General features: G+C 41.5%; 1 protein-coding gene across 3 annotated transcripts in view; it reads left to right on the top strand.

Annotated features, from left to right (window-relative positions):
• Window positions 1-17,975, top strand: part of LOC121541577 (leucine-rich repeat and immunoglobulin-like domain-containing nogo receptor-interacting protein 2) — a 347,768-nt gene that overhangs the window by 202,152 nt on the left and 127,641 nt on the right. For 2 of the 3 annotated variants that reach the window (XM_041850691.2, XM_041850685.2), the window contains exons 4-5: window positions 8,724-8,802; window positions 14,481-14,584. In XM_041850691.2, the coding sequence (XP_041706625.1) occupies window positions 8,772-8,802; window positions 14,481-14,584 (135 nt within the window). In that variant the 5' untranslated portion in view covers window positions 8,724-8,771. The remainder of the gene's footprint in view (window positions 1-8,723; window positions 8,803-14,480; window positions 14,585-17,975) is intronic. The other variant, XM_045207494.1, reaches the window with a different exon arrangement.

Raw genomic sequence — 17,975 nt, 5'->3', positions numbered from 1 at the left:
CAATAGTGAAAAAGACGAGACTTGGTAGTGATATCATTGACAGTGAAATAGACTCAAAATGGCAGCTCCTTTCATGCGAGTATCTGTGTGTGTTTATGATGAGTGTGTTGTTGTTTCCCAAGAAACCGATTTTAAAGCACTCCCCATCTCTGATGGTGGGGAAAGATAGCTGTTCGTTGCACACAGTTTCAGAACACTTAAGCGATTCTCCATCCCAGTGTGACTCGGCCTGCAACTGCCTTAACAGATGCTCCAAAATTGAATATAGATTTCAGTGTGCAGGAATGTATGCCTGATGAATCTCAATTTGCCGCTGTCCATATTTCATAGCCACAACTGTGGTTAAGGGGGGTTGGTGCTGCGACTTCAGGTAGACCTCCCAAACTGTCACTCAATAGTAGTCTGAGGTTGATCTGCATTCCGTAAAGCCAGTATGCTCCATTCAAGACAGATCCATCTTAACGTCTCTTGTGCTGAGCTGCAAAGCAAAGTACCAAGGCTATGTCTTAAAGGTAACGGCTATTGTTAGTCCAATATGAAAACTTCAGAAAGTCTTTGCGTAACCATACCTTTCACGTATCCCTTTATCGTATGGTAATAAGCAGTCCATTCAATTACTATTGTATAGTAACGACAGTTTGGAAAGTCTACAAATACTGTACCTTCTTTTAGGAAGCAGCTTTAAGAACAATCTATACAAAATACGTGCACTGCTGCTGCATAATGATGGGCCTATTCATAGATTGAAAGCGGTTTCAAAAAACAGATAAAGCAACACCTCACGACACAACGCCTCTCCCCTATTTGACCTAGATAGTTTGTGTGTATGTGTTAATATGTAGGCTAAGTATGCCTTTTGTAAAAAATAATAATGTTTTATGTAGTTCTGTCCTTGAGCTGTTCTTGTCTATAAATGTTCTGTATTATGTCATGTTTCATGTTTTGTGTGGACCCCAGGAAGAGTAGCTGCTGCTTTTGCAACAGCTAATGGGGACCCTAATAAAATACCAAATACCAAAAAAATATTTTGATTAGTCTATTGTTTTGCACCAACAGCATATACCATTTTTTCGCTTTTCATTCTAACACTCGTCCATAAAAACATTCATGAAGGAAAGAGACGATATAATATATATTTTTCCTATCAATAATTTCCCTCTGAGAATACTTCCTTGTTCTTCAAGGCTCAGCAGTATTGCAATATATTTTCAGTTTATATATATTCATATTTTCTTTAGCCGCTCGTATGAAGTGCCTTCAGTGGAATTGGAGTCAATTGTTTCTAGGCAATTTCCCTTCAGACTCGACCACACCTGAAATTACACCTCTGCGTCTTCACCCTGTTACAGAAGGTATAATAAGGATATTCAAACCCCATACAATAGTGCAGGGGATAGATTATGGTCAAATTCCATTTTTCCAACAAAACCCCTTCAAGGGCAAATCATGGTTAAACGAGTGAATCATCAATTCTGCTCTCGTCCATTGCCCCCATTTTATATTCTTATTTTACCCTTATAAGTTACCCAGGTAAGTTGACTGAGAACATATTCTCATTTACAGCAATGACCTGGGGAATAGTTACAGGGGAGAGGAGGGGGGGTGAATGAGCCAATTGGAAGCTGGGGATGATTAGGTAGCCATGCTGGTATGAGGGCCAGATTAGGAATTTAGACAGGACACCGGGGTTGACACCCCTACTCTTACGATAAATGCCATGGAATCTTTTTAACGTCCCATCCGAAAGACGGCACCCTACACAGGGCAATGTCCCCAATCACTGCCCTGGGGCATTGGGATACTTTTTCTAGACCAGAGGAAAGCGTGTGGCAATGTACCCCCTGGAGCTAGATGCGAGGCAATGTACCCCCTGGAGCTAGATGCGAGGCAATGTACCCCCTGGAGCTAGATGTGTGGCAATGTACCCCTGGAGCTAGATGTGAGGCAATGTACCCCTGGAGCTAGATGTGAGGCAAATTCTTCAGTCCATATGTAGTATATACATCTATAATAGAGCATGATATTTCACTAATTATATCCTAGACATTTTTATATTGCATGGTGTGTCCAGAATTTAACAAGTAGCAAGTACCAAACTCAATCAGCGAGATGGCAACAAATAAATCCGAAATGCTAAACAATAATCGTTGCCTGCATCTACAGTTTTGTTGTTGGCATCTTTTTATGTGCTTCAACTGGATGCACTCAGAATGCACATTAAGATCTTTTGCCTTTTAGAAACCCTTTGGAGTACATTACACAATGCCACTGGGGGGGCCCGGCGGAGAGGCAGTGCTTTCTAATATAATTACAGTCGGCACGGTACATGTGTCTTGTGTGTGTTGCCAGTTCTCATTAACGGAACATGTGAGCCACTGAGCCGGCAGAGGGGAACAGAGAGGGAGCATGTGGAGCTGCAGTTTCTTCTGCCGCCCTGCTCCCCTCAGAGGAGCCACTCAGAGGCCCTGTCAGCCAAAGCCAGTCAAGTCTCCTTGATTTGATATAGAGCCCTTCAGGACCTGAGTGTCACAGAGCGCTGCACACACTGTCTTGTGGTTGGGGAAGTGATGGTAAAGAAAAGAACGCACAAGGTATAAATGATCTAATGAGCTTTGTTGATAGGATCTGGATTACAAGGATACACACTAAAGTTACTATGGCTGGAACCTGTCTATAAACAAGACATACTTTGCATTAGAGTGGCTATCGTACACCCAGCCCAGTTGTCATGTTTCGTATTGCTGATACAACACAGTCTTTCATAAACTTAGATATATCGTACATATGTGTATATAGAAAGACCTCTCTACACTCTTAGAAAAAAGGGTTCCAAAAGGGTTCTTCGACTGTCCCCATAGGAGAACCCTTTTTAGTTGTAGAACATTTTGGGTTCAAGGTAAAACCCTTTTGGGTTCCATGTAGAACCCTCTGTGGAAAGGGTTCTACATGTAACCCAAAAGGGTTATTCAAAGGGTTCTCCTATGGGGACAGCCGAAGAACCCTTTTAGGTTCTAGATAGCACCTTTTTTTTGTGTGCATAAATAATACATTGTTTATGGCACAGTTTAATTTGATCTATTTGTTTATTTGGGAGGGCGAGGAAAGGGGTGGAGTTGGTGAGTCAGATCACCTTCCTTGAGGGTCTCATCTCTTCTCTCAGTTTTTCACCTCCATCGGAGCGAACATTCTTTTTAATTGGCATAATGATGTGATTAATTGGTTTCTTGTCATCCATCACAACAAACCGGCAGATTTGCACACAGTGAAGAGTAAGTCAAGCATGTGTTTACAAATAATAAAATGCTAAAGATTGAAAGGAACATTATAAAGGATGTCCAGCTGATTGAAATGACCATGTAAAGGATGTCCAGCTGATTGAAAGGACCATGTAAAGGATATCCAGCTGATTGAATGGAACATGTAAAGGATGTCCAGCTGATTGAAAGTAACATGTAAAGGATGTCCAGCTGATTGAAAGGACCATGTAAAGGATATCCAGCTGATTGAAAGGAACATGTAAAGGATGTCCAGCTGATTGAAAGGACCATGTAAAGGATATCCAGCTGATTGAAAGGAACATGTAAAGGATGTCCAGCTGATTGAAAGGAACATGTAAAGGATGTCCAGCTGATTGAAAGGACCATGTAAAGGATATCCAGCTGATTGAAAGGAACATGTAAAGGATGTCCAGCTGATTGAAATGAACATATAAAGGATTTCCAGCTGTGCAAAGTAATTAGATGATTTATATTACAGATCTTCATAGGATCTTCATTTGATCATTATTTTGTTGCTGAGCATTTTCCTGCACAGTAAGACATGCAAACTTTTAGTGTAGAGGCAGGTAGCTTAGTGGTTAAGAGCGTTGTGCCAAAAGGTCGCTGGTTTTAATCCCCGAGCCGACTAGGTGAAAAATCTGTCGATGTGCCCTTGAGCAAGGCACTTAACCCTAATTGCTCCTGTAAGTCGCTCTGGATAAGAGCGTCTGCTAAATGACAAAAAAAGTAAAAAATGTATTCGAGGTTTAAAAAAGTTTCTAAAGTTTCTAATTTACACTTTAAAATGTCAGACTTGATTTTCCCTTACAATCTGTTATAGCAACCCCTACAGAAAACGTCAATTAATTATAATCCACATAATAATGAAAATTTCCTGTTGCTGCAGGATTATTTTCCTGCAGTAGCAAACTGGCTCAAATTAAGGTCCTACATCTGTAGCAAACTGGCTCAAATTAAGATCTGTAGCCGCAGCTCCTTTAGATAAAGACTTCCATTCAGTGTTTGGGATATTAAGCATTTCTCATTGGCCTTTTATACTATCTCACCAATTGTTCTTGTACAATTGAGTATTTGCTCAAACATTTGACAAATATGCATTGTATTTTCAGCACTTGCAACCCTTGGTCACTCGTTAGGTTTGTTTGTTACATGGAATGTCAACGGTCACTGTATAGTTTGTCATGTGTTGGTACACCGTAGAAAACTTTTTCCATCACTCAATGAGGGATACTCAGAAAGAAAACAACTTTGTGATGTCTCTTCAGGACAGGGAGGAATACGTTGTCCTGCTTTCAACATGTTTACGTCTTGTCATATTGAGCCCTTGGATGCATTCATGAATTGTCAAGTGTTTTTCAAAGATATCCCACGTCAGTGTATTTCAATACAGTTTAATCATGTTGTCTGCACAACAACTCAGAAATGATATGCAACAACACATCTAAAGGACACTGCCTCATGCCACCCCCCGAGAAAAGTACACATTCAAAAAATCTATTGGCATGAAATGCACTTTCTCTTTGATGAGAAAAACAGCTTCCCAGTGAATATAGGAGGACAGGAGATTGGCAGCATACTGTGGTAGTTACAACTTTGTTTTACTCACTGCTACCATAACAACATCATCATCATCATCGTCATATTGTAGGTATCACATAATGTAAATTAAAAAGTGACCTTGCTACAATGGTTAAACTCCATATCTTAGAACTTTGATGGGAAACCACTCAGGATGATTTGATGGTCCAGCACTCAGCTCACTTGAAATATACTCATAATGGAAAATGTGATAAAGGATGCTGTTCTAATTACATCAAATGGAAGGGATTTTACGTAATGTACAGTTCATGTAACCTCAATAAACTATGTAGTTGTGGTTATACAAATCAAGAATCATTGTCACAATAACTTGACCCCTGGAGTGGAGAGTATCCATCTTTCTCAGGCGGGTACAGAATGCAAGCCTCTCGGGCAGAATTACAAAAATTAAAAAAAGGGATGCATCTCATCCCCCCAGGGTGACTCCTGGTACTCATTTGCGATTTAAGTGAATGTGTCTCATGTAGTTCCCTGCTGACATTTATTCTGAATAATAAAAATGCCCTCTTCCTCCCTCTCTCTCTCTCTCTCTCTCTCTCTCTCTCTCTCTCTCTCTCTCTCTCTCTCTCTCTCTCTCTCTCTCTCTCTCTCTCTCTCTCTCTCTCTCTCATTAGGTTGTTTTACATAGTGCTTTGGTTTACTGGAAGATGACAGATGACATTTCTGTTGTGTTTTTGCTAACTTTTGCCAGTCAGCTTATTGAGGTCATAGTACAATGCCCATGAGACAATCCACCTGAAATTATTTTTTTTTTTCCTTTTGATAAAATATAAGTATTATATTGAAATGGGTTCACAGAGGAAGGAGAAGTAATAAGATTGACTCGCACACAGGTTCATTGCCAGAAGTCACAAGTGCTGACAGGGGAAACATTACAACCAATTCACTGACAGAAATATGCAGAGCAGGTAATTAGGCTGGCAGGTTTGGATGGTGCCAGTCTCAGTTGAGCTGATGCAAAAGTTGGGGTTTGAACAAAATCATTTTGGCCACAATGTTCCCTGCACCCAGATGCTCTTGACAATTAAGATGCAGGATGGTCTTGTTATTGAGAAGGGTTAGTGGTGACTACCATGTTATTCATCTTCATTCCAGGTAGCAAATGCTGCAGCAGTGCCTTTACCACAAGGCATTGAACCTTATATTCTGCAGTACCTATTCAGTGTAGTAAGTGCATACTGTTAATATACGGTGGCCCTAAGGGGAAGGGTATTCATTTATTATACATGAATAAATACAAAGATAACAATACAGTACATAAAAAATAAGAGTAATTCCATCTGAAATCAATGAAAACCTCTACATTTTTATTACACTCTCCATAAAATCCATTATATAATCAATAGGAGTTAGGTCAAAGCCATGATATCTTTAATGTGGAATGACAGTATCGTGGTTGGTCTACGACATCAAGGGCAGCCTCAAAGAGATTAAAACATTTAACCAAAATCACCCCTTCGCAGCTCATCAGTTTTCACAGGGCAGTGTGGAGAAAGCTAGGTTTGGTTTAACGAGGGGATCCAATGGATAAATGATCAAATAGCAGGGCAGCTATTGTCCTAGAACTCTTAATGGGGTACCATATAGTACTGGGTGTCAAGGCTGATTTTACAAGAGTTGTCCTGAAACAAACTTTTTTATCTCCCTACCTTAAGATGTGTGTTGTGTCCCAAATGGAACCCTATTCCCATATAGAGGTGCACTGCTTAGGGTATAGGGTGCCATTTGGGATACATCCATAGAGAATCCATCTCAGCCTCACTCCTCTATCTCATCATGTCTCATTAACAACTCATACACGCCTTCTGCATAATCACCTTCCTCTGAGCTTCCCCCCTCTAGCTTGTGTGGAGGGACTCATAAAGACTGAGGCCAACGTGTATTACTAAGGTCACACTGTTTTGCAGACGGCAGGGAAGGATTGTGGGAGGGAGAAAACGAAATTCCAATGAAATTCATTACATTTGGGTTTTTGGATTATAGCAATATTCTTGGTTTATGGGTGGTCATCTTTGAGATGGTCACGAACTGCAGTATTCAATCCTGATTGGATAAGTATTGCTGCAGGGTGAATAACACAATAAATAAGTCTGCATAACCATTTTGTTTTGATCCGTGTTCTTTATGTATTGATCCACTCGACTCTCTCTCTCTCTCTCTCTCTCTCTCTCTCTCTCTCTCTCTCTCTCTCTCTCTCTCTCTCTCTCTCTCTCTCTCTCTCTCTCTCTCGACCAAATACAATGCTATTTCTCTGTAAACAACAGACTTTCAGCATGCTTATAGAGAAGGGCACTCAACATGTACTGCACTGACACAAATTACTGAATAAATTGATAATAAGAAGATTGTGGGAGCTGTACTGTTGGATTTCAGTGCAGCCTTTGATATTATTGACCATAACCTGTTGTTGAGAAAACGTATGTGTTATGGCTTTTTAACCTCTGCCATATTGGGGATTCAGAGCTATCTATCTAATTGAACTCAGAGGATTAGCTGCTCTAATGTCAAACATGTAAAGTGTGGTGTACTGCAGGGTAGCTCTCTAGACCCTCTGCTATTTTTACCAATGACCTGCCACTGGCATTAAACAAAGCATGTATGTCCGTCCATGTATGCTGATGATACAACCATGTACGCATCAGCAACCACAGCCAATGAAGTCACTGAAAACCTTAACAAAAAGTTGTAGTCTGCTTTGGAATGGGTGGCCAGTAATAAACTGGTCCTGAACATTTTTAAAACTAAGAGCACCACCCCCCATAAAAAAAAACAAAAAGGTGGTTGTCCCACTGTCTATCATAAGTTGAATGCACCAATTTGTAAGTCGCTCTGGATAAGAGCGTCTGCTAAATTGTGTAAATGTAATTGTATTTGGTACAAATCATTCTCTAAGTTCTAGACCTCAGCTGAATCTGGTAATGAATGGTGTGGCTGTTGAACAAGTTGAGGAGACTAAATTACTTGGTGTTACCTTAGATTGTAAACTGTCATTGTCAAAACATATAGATTCAATGGTTGTAAAGATGGGGAGAGGTCTGTCTGTAGTAAAGAGATGCTCTGCTTTTTTGACACCACACTCTACAAAGCAAGTCCTGCAGGCTCTAGTTTTATCTTATCTTGATTATTGTCCAGTCATATGGCCAAGTGCTGCAATGAAATACCTTTTTGAACTGTAGCTTGCCCAGAACAGAGCCGCATGTCTTTCTCTTCATTGTAATCAGAGGGTTAATATTAATACTATGCATGCCAGTCTCTCTTTGCTAAGAGTTGAGGAAAGACTGACTGTGTCACTTCATTAATGTGTTGGAAATTCCAAATTGTTTGCGTAGTCAACTTAAACACAGCACTAACACACTCAATTACCCCACCAGACATGCCACCAGGAGTCTTTTCACAGTCCCCAGGTCCAGAACAAATTCAAAGAAACGTACAGTATTATACAGAGCCATGAGTGCATGGAACTCCCTTCCATCGTATATACTGCAAGTGAACAGCAAACCTGGTTTCAAAAAACAAATAAAGCAACACCTCACGGCACAACACCTCTCCCCCATGTGACCTACTTGTTGTGTGTATGTACTGACATGTATGTGTAACTGGTAGTTGCACACACACACTACATGTTGATGTGAATTGAAAGTATTTTGTCTGTAATGTATTTTTCGTAATGTGTCGGACCACGGTAAGACTAGCTGTCGCCATTGGTGTCAGCTAATGGCGATCCTAATAAATCAAATCTCTCTCTCTCTCTCTCTCTCTCTCTCTCTCTCTCTCTCTCTCTCTCTCTCTCTCTCTCTCTCTCTCTCTCACTCTCTCACTCTCTCTCTCTCTCTCTCTCTCAACCAGATATAGAAGCCTGAAAAACAGTAATAACTGGGGGAAATACAACAGACCATGGCTGAGAGGATGATTGTTTCTCAAAGTGGTAAGTACCAAGCATTTACAGTGTCTGATCATCTGTTTTCATCTCAACTGTTTGACTTCGATTGTGGTTGCAATCAGAGCCATATACTGTATATACAGTACCAGTCAAAGGTTTGGACACACCTACTCATTCAATGTTTTTTCTTTATTTTTACTATTTTCTACATTGTAGAGTAATAGTGAAGACATCAAAACTATGAAATAACACATATGGAATCATGTAGTAACCAAAAAAGTTAATATATTTTAAAATATATTTTAGATTCTTCTAAGTAGCCAAACTTTTCCTTGATGACAGCTCTAAATACTATTGGCATTCTCTCAACCAGCTTCATGAGGTAGTCACCTGGAATGCTGAGCACTAGTTGGCTGCTTTTCCTCCACTCTGCGGTCCACCTCATCCCTAACCATCTCAATTGGGTTGAGGTCGGGTGATTGTGGAGGCCAGGTCATCTGATGTAGCACTCCATCACTCTCCTTCTTGGTCAAATAGCCCTTTCACAGCCTGGAGGTGTGTTTTGGGTCATTGTCCTTTTGAAAAACAAAAATGATAGTCCCACTAAGTGCAAACTAGATGGGATGGCATATCTCTGCAGAATGCTGGTTAAGTGTGCCTTGAATTCCAAATAATCACAGACAGTGTCACCAGCCAAGCACCCCCACACCATCACACCTCCTCTTCCATGCTTCACGGTGGGAACCACACATGCGGAGATCATCCGTTCACCTACTCTGCGTCTCACAAAGACATGGCGGTTGGATCCAAAAATCTCACATTTGGACACATCAGACCAAAGGACAGATATCCATTTCTAATGTCATTGCTCATGTTTCTTGGCCCAAGAAAGTATCTTCTTCCTAATGGTGTCCTTTAGTAGTGGTTTCTTTGCAGCAATTCCACCATGAAGGCCTGATTCACGCAGTCTCCTCTGAACAGTTGATACTTGAACTCTGTGAAGCATTTATTTGGGCTGCAATCTGAGGTGCAGTTAATTGCCAATTTCTGAGGTTGGTAACTCTAATGACCTTATCCTCTGCAGCAGAGGTAACTCTGGGTCTTCCTTTCCTGTGGCGGCCCACATGAGAGCCAGTTTCATCATAGCGCTTGATGGTTTTTGCAACTGCACTTGAAGAAACTTTCAAAGTTCTTGAAACTTTCCAGATTGACTGACCTTGTCTTAAAGTAATGATGGACTGTCATTTCTCTTTGCTTATAAGAGCTGTTCTTGCCATAATATGGACTTGGTCTTTTACCAAATAGGGCTATCTTCTGTATACCACCCCTACCTTGTCACAACACAACTGATTGGCTCAAATGCATTAAGAAGGAAATACATTCCACAAATTAACTTTTAACAAGGCACACCTGTTAGTTAAAATGCATTCCAGGTGACTACCTCATGAAGCTGGTTGAGATAATGCCAAGAGTGTGCAAAGCTGTCATCAAGGCAAAGGGTGGCTACTTTGAAGAATCTCAAATATAAAATATATTTTGGTTTGTCTAACACTTTTTTGGTTACTACATGATTCAATGTGTTATTTCATATTTCATATTTCACTATTTCATAGTTTTGATGTCTTCTACAATGTAGAAAATAGTATAAATAAAGAAAAACCCTGGAATGAATAGGTTTGTCCAAACCTTTGACTGGTACTGAATATATGGCTCTGGTTGTGATTACCTTTTCAAAGGTGGTCTATGAAGCATAGTGTGAATCATGTTTTCATTGGCCAATCATGGTCTACCAGTAGCCATTTTGAGTTTGGAGAAGGGAAAGTTGTTAGGTGGTTGTATTGAAACATACAAGCCATTAGCAGGTAATTGATGGCCCTCTGGGTGTTTTTCCTCAACTGTGGTCCTATTGTGAGGGGAACAATTATAGAGGTGAATGCTTTATTGAATATACGGCTAATGCACCAGAATTGGAAAGAGCAGGGAGTCATGCATCAAATTGATGGTGAGCTGTAGAGAAGACAGGAGGAATTTACGGGCTGCATTAGATCTACATTAACATCTTACAAGATGGGGCAGTGACGTTATATCACTTACTACTCTTTATTGGTTATATACTGTTTTCCACATATTCCCATGATACCGTGGTCCTCTGTAGCTCAGCTGGTAGAACACGGCGCTTGTAACGCCAAGGTAGTGGTTTCGATCCCCGGGACCACCCATACACAAAAAAAATGTATGCACACATGACTGTAAGTCGCTTTGGATAAAAGCGTCTGCTAAATGGCATATTATTATTATTATTATACATCCCACAGAGATTAAATGGGATTCCTATTTCTCTGATGCATCCTATTTGACTGCTGAAACATATTGTGGTTGGGGAACAGTCATTTGACCTCATTAAAGGCTCTAACTGGTCACAAGATTTTGGGATTGAAATAGCAAAAATAGGTGGATCTGAGGCTTATGGGCGATCTAACGGTAGTTGCCTAACTGCTTCTTGTGATATTTTAATGCCATTCAAAACAGATTCAAGGAATTTTCAAACAGTAATGTGTCTCCCTGAATATGAAGGATATATTTGTGTTTGTTCCCAAAAGTGACACATTTTTACCTTCCCTAAGGTTATTTTCCTTGGTTTGTTTTGCATTTTACTTTCCAGTATTTATCAAGCTATTTGCTTAGGGGACTGACCCTCCAGACCACAGTGGGAAAATAATTGCTTAACATACAATGTGATTCACATCCCCCAGCATGCATTGGGCCATTTTAGCTGTATTAATACTATAATGACGAACATCATCACATTGTAAGTGTGAATTATGAATATTCTAATTAAAAGGGCTATTGAAGGTCAATACGCAGCAGTGTGTGGAGTTACATTTGAATAGGCTAAGTCAAGTATAAGTTGTTATTTAACAACATGTTAGTAGTCCTATAGTAATAACTTTATCAACTGTATACTTTGAACATAAAGTGATTTTTGGGATGTTTCACACAATATTTTATCACCTTTGGCTGAGATGATTTCTGGTGGGAATTGCATTATGTGTTTATGCTATTATCTCATTATTAACAATGCATGCAAGCCCCTATCGCTAATCCTGCATTAATCAATGCCACTCATGTCATTTCTGCACACAGCATCACTCTCATCCAAGCCAAGTTCCACCGCTGCATGTCTGTTCAGCCTAACATGTTTGGGGGAGGAGGATACCCAATGCTGTTAATCCATAACACTCATATTGACATTAGTTTTTAATTAACAAGTCAGAACTCTGAAATAGTTTTATCCCAGCCCCTCAACATGAAGAATGATAGAGATAATAGGCTTTGATTGAAAAGCAAGCAGAGGTGATGTTGTGTGAAGGGAAAGAGGCTCCAGATGGAGTGTCATCCCACAGTATTACTCTTAAATGTTAATCTCTCCGTTCTCACGGGAAGACTCAGCCGTGCGTGGCGTACACTTTTGTATCTCAATTAAGACGCCGTGTCTCTCCACAGATTTTATTGATGCAAACATTGTGTCTATTTAAGCTACAAGCAGAACGTCCAGTTGCATATTAATGTTAAATGATGCATTAAACTAAATTGCCTCACAAACTCCCCAGATTTCTCTGATCTAAATGTCCCAAATGGCACCCTATTCCCTAAGGCTCTGGTCACAAGGAGTGCACTATGTAGGGAATAGGGTGCCATTTGGGACACAGTCATGGTGTCTGATGGGCACTCTGTTCAGCCAGCAGACACTGTGCTGTAGTTTCAGAGGATTGAATCATTGAGAATTGTCCTCAACAAACCTAGCGGACCCATCAGTATGCACCATTGGTTCAAAAACAAAGAAACATCATTACATATGGGAATCAATACATGTATTAATTTGCTAAACCATTGACTGAATTCCCACCTGCGTTTTGACAACTACCAACTGTTAATGAACTGCTTTATTGATTGTTTTTGAATAACAATAATTTCTCGCTCAATACTGCACTCCTCTGAATGTATTTAAACTGTGCAGTTGAGTTGTACATCAACAACATATGAGTAGTGGCACAGCAGGGGATGGCTTGCTCGAAACATCTTGGCAACGAGATTTGCATTTACCTTGTTTTCTTTTAATAATAGGGAAGGTAACATTATCTTTGATGTGGAGCAATATACTGTAGTTAGTAGTAGCTGTAGTAGTAGTAGTAGTAATACTAGTTGTAGTAGTAGTAGCAGTAGTGGTAGTAGTAGTGGTGGTAGTAGTAGTAGTAGTAGCAGTAGTGGTAGCAGTAGTGGTGGTAGTAGTAGTATTAGTTGCAGCAGCAGTAGTAGTAGCTGTATTAGTAGTACTTGTTGCAGCAGCAGTATTAGTAGCAGTAGTAGCAGTAGCAGTAGTAGTAGTAGTAGTAGTGGTGGTGAGGGTGGTGGTGGTGGTGGTGGTGGTAGTAGTAGTAGTAGCTGTAATAGTAGCAGTAGTGGTAGTAGTAATAGCAGTAGTAGTAGTAGCAGCAGTAGTAGTAGTAGTAATATAAGTGGTGTTCTGGTTGATGAGCTCTGTTTGAACAGACATAAATGATTAGTTGACCTATGTATGTATGTATTCCCTCCAGCAATGTGCAGGCTTAAGTATCAGATCAATATTTTCCTTAGCCAATATCAAGGTTAATCCTTTTCCTGTCTGGCCAATAATGCCCTCATTACCTCCAATCCGTGAATATTCAATCTGCCGCATATCTCATGCTGTCACGATCGTCGACAGATGAAGCGGACCAAGGCGCAGCGTGATAAGCGTACATACTGTATTTGCGTTTACACACACGAACCAAAACAATAAACCAAACGATACGTGAAGTCCTAGGTTATACACAAAACCCTACGGAACAAGATCCCACAATAAACTAGTGAAAACAGGCTGCCTAAGTATGGTCCCCAATCAGAGACAATGAGCTACAGCTGCCTCTGATTGGGAACCACCCTGGCCAACATAGATCTAAATGATCTAGAACGAAAACATAGAAAATGTAACAGAAATTCCACACCCTGGCTCAACATTTAAGAATCCCCCGAGCCAGGGCGTGACACATGCATTTGCCCCATTGTTTACGTTATTGATGGTGGCCCACTCATACAGAATGTGACTTTAAGACACTCACTAATCAACTCACACTTCCACGAGGGCCGATAACAGGTTTTGACTGAAATTCTTGTGACTCGACTCGGGCTCACACTGTACTGATCTGGAGGAGAGGTGGGCGGATGGGGGGTGGCCCACAGGAATCAGCTTGACTACATCACAAATTAGGTTGGTTCGTCCTCTCTATGCCTCACCATACCTGCTCCCCTCCTCCCCACCACCCAGCCCCTCTTCCAGCTGGATGGCTGTGTAATAGACAGGCCCCGCTGCATTTCAAAACATCCCTGGTACCCAGGTGACATCCTCACCTGCCACACTCCATTCCGGCGATGCAGCTAGAACGTGACAGAGCTGTTAATTAGAATACATCAATATATAGGGATTACACAGTCTGCCACTGACACATAAAACAAATATTGCTGCTATACTTCCCCAACAGAAAATGTAGAAATGTTTGAGTATGTTTGAGTTTCTCCTTAGTGTTGAAATGCAATGGGTATGCAAATCAGCCATGAACAGGATTTGACTGCATACAGTAGATCTACTATGATCCATTATGTCCCTATAATGTGTCCCTATAATGTGTCCCTATAATCCCCTGCAGCAACTCCACTCCTTTGGCGGGAGCTTCATCAGGGTGGACTGAGCTCTACCAACACTGCTCTCCCAGTTCCCGCCCCAGCCCCTGCATCCAGCGACTTGAGGGAGGTCTGTCAAATGTTCAGTCTGCTCTACTCTCAAGTGGTTGGCCAGGGACCTTGGCAAAGTTTCAGCTCACTCAACAAATAGCTGCAGATGACCATATGCATGTTAGCTCTTATGGGAATGAGCTGAATACCACCTCTGACTTTAAATCTCATAGGGGGCTCGGGCTAATGCACCTAAATGTGCGAAGTATGATTTTTAAAAATGGACACAATTTGACATTTGGGTACAGGACTCATGTCCTGACATTCTGGTTCTCTCTGAAACATTACAGAAAGGGGGAGGAGTGGCCATATGTGTAAAATCTAATTTCATGGCATCCCAATCTTTAAATATTTATGTTCCCAAGAAATGTCAGCTCCTGGTTGTAGATGTGTCCATAAACCAGAATACACATGTATTTGTTGCTGGGATTTACCGCCCCCCTGCTGCCATGACGGATGGTATTGGTGCTACAGTATATCCGAGTGTTTAACACCTTTTTTTGTCCTCAGAGTTGATCATTTTAGGGGATTTAAATCTGGATTGGCTATCCCCGGCCTCAAATCAATTTAAGAGTATATTTAAAAGTATGTGGACACCGCTTCAAAGTAGTGGATTCGGCTATTTCAGCCACACCCATTACTGAGAGGTGTATAAAATCGAGCACATAGCCAAGCAATCTCCATAGACAAACATTGGCAGTAGAATGGCCTTACTGAAGAGCTCAGTGACTTTCAACGTGGCATCGTCATCGGATGCCACCTTTCCAACAAGTCAGTTCGTCAAATTTCTGCCCTGCTAGAGCTGCCCCGGTCAACTGTAAGTTACGTTATTGTGAAGTGGAAACGTCTAGGAGCAACAACGGCTCAGCTGCGAAGTGGTAGGCCACACTAGCTCACAGAATGGGACCGCCGAGTGCTGAATCGTCTGCCCGTGATTGCAACACTCACTACCAAGTTCCAAACTGCCTCTGGAAGCAACGTTAGCACAAGAACTGTTGGCCGAGCAGCCCACACAAGCATAAGATCACCATCCACAATGCCAAGTGTTGGCTGGTGTGCTGTAAAGCTCGCCGCCATTGGACTCAGTGGAAACGCATTCTCTGGATTGATGAATCACGCTTCACCATCTGGCAGTCCAACGGATGAATCTGGGTTTGGCGGATGCCAGAAGAACGCTACCTGCCCGAATGCATAGTGCCAACTGTAAAGTTTGGTGGAGGAGGGTTAATGGTCTGGGGCTGTTTTTCATGGTTCAGGCTAGGCCCCTTATTTCCAGTGAAGGGAAATCTTAACGCTACAGCATACAATTACATTCTAGACGATTCTGTGCTTCCAACTTTGTGGCAACATTTTGGGGAAGACCCTTTCCTGCTTCAGCATGACAATGCCCCCGTGCACAATGCGAGGTCCATACAGAAATGGTTTGTCGAGATCGGTGTGGAAGAACTTGACTGGCCTGCACAGAGCCCTGACCTCAACCCCATCAAACACCTTTGGGATGAATTGGAACACCGCCTGCGAGCCAGGACTAATCACCCAACATCAGTGCCCGACATCACTAATGCTGTTGTGGCTGAATGGAAGCAAGTCCCTGCAGCAATGTTCCAACATCTATTGGAAAGGCTTCCCAGAAGAGTGGAGGCTGTTATAGCAGCAAGGAGGGGACCAACTCCATATATTAATGCCCATGATTTTGGAATGAGATGTTCGATGAGCAGGTATCCACATACTTTTGGTTATATAGTGTAGCAAGGACAAGTAATGTTTCCCTATAATACATCCTTCCACCAACCTATGTTCTATGTCCCACGACTGAGAGGAGCTGTTGATTTCACCTTTGAATAAAAATAGGGTTTTTCAGTAACTGTTGACCATCTTTCCTAGTCCAGCACCACACTCACAGGTGTTGAAGCTTCCTCTCAAAAGGCTGAAACAGCAGAGAGAGCTTTAGCTACCACGTGCTCCGAGTCAAGGGGAGGGGAGTGTCCGTAGAGTGGAGGCAGCGGAGGCAGTCCTGCTAGCAGCTGATAGTGGACAGAAAGAAACGAGCGATGAATTAATTGCAGCTGGAGTTATGATAATTTATTATGGGCATGCATACTTCAATTATTATAATTTTTTGTCCCGAGCTGTAAGGCAGTGCCTGCTATGCCTGCTTCCTCTGGGCACAAAGGTGACTTTAATTCAATGAAGGTTTCTAGGAAGATGGAGTATTGGGATACAGTATGAATAGAGTGAAATACATGCGGTTTGACCCAAAAAATGTGACACAGTTCTATTTTCAAGTCTAAGAGTACAGAAAATATCAGTAATGTTAGTTGAAAACGCTCTCAATGGATCTGTATGTTTTTCCTTTTGCCCACTACAAGACATATCCTCATGATAATAACTTACAGTACGCTATGAAATCTCAAGGAAAAACTCAGCAGGCAGTGGTTGCAATGATGCCACAATGACATCATTACAACCATTGGGTATGAAATACAATGAAAATCAAGTTATTAAGGAGTTGATTTTCATTGAATTTCATACAAATCAAATCAAATGTTATTTGTCAGATGCTTTGTTAACAACTGGTGTAGACACAGTGAATAACGAATAAAGAGTAAAAATAACATGGCTATATACAGGGAGTACCAGTACTGAGTCGATGTGCAGGGGTACGAGGCAATAACATGGCTATATACAGGGAGTACCAATACTGAGTCGATATGAAGGGGTATGTGGTAATTGAGGTAGCTATGTACATATAGGTAGGGGTAAAGTAACTAGGCAACAGGATAGATAATAGATCGTTGCAGCAGCGTATGTGGTGAGTGTGAAAGTGTGTGTATGAGTGGCGTCAGTATGCATTTTTGCATGTGTTATGTGTGTGTGGACATATGTAGTGTGTGTGTTGGGGTGTCAGTGTAAGTATGTGTGAGTATTGGGGTGTGTGTTGGGGTGTGTGTGTGTGTATGTTGGGGTGTGTGTGTGTTTTGAGGTGTGTGTGTTGGGGTGTCAAAGTAAGTATGTGTGAGTGTTGGGGTGTGTGTGTGTGTGTGTTGGAGTGTGTGTGTGTGTGTGTTGGGGTGTGTGTTGGTGTGTGTGTGTGTATGTTGGGGTGTGTATGTATGTGTGTGTGTTGGGATGTGTGTGTGTTGGTTTGTGTGTGTTGGGGTGTGTGTGTGTTGGGGTGTGTGTGTGTGTGTGTGTGTGTGTTGGGGTGTGTGTGTGTTGGGGTGTGTATATGTGTGTTGGGGTGTGTATGTGTGTTTGTTGGGGTGTGTGTGTGTGTGTGTGTGTGTGTGTGTTGGGTGTAAATGTAAGTATGTGTGAGTGTGTGTGTAGAGTCCAGTGTGTGGGTAGAGTCAGCGGTTGTAATGACATCATTATGGCATTATTGCAACCAGATTTGCCTGCTGGGTTTT

Source organism: Coregonus clupeaformis, chromosome 3 (genome assembly GCF_020615455.1).
Source record: "Coregonus clupeaformis isolate EN_2021a chromosome 3, ASM2061545v1, whole genome shotgun sequence".
Classification (NCBI taxonomy): Eukaryota; Metazoa; Chordata; class Actinopteri; order Salmoniformes; family Salmonidae; genus Coregonus; species Coregonus clupeaformis.
This window is presented reverse-complemented; position numbering and strand designations above follow the sequence as displayed.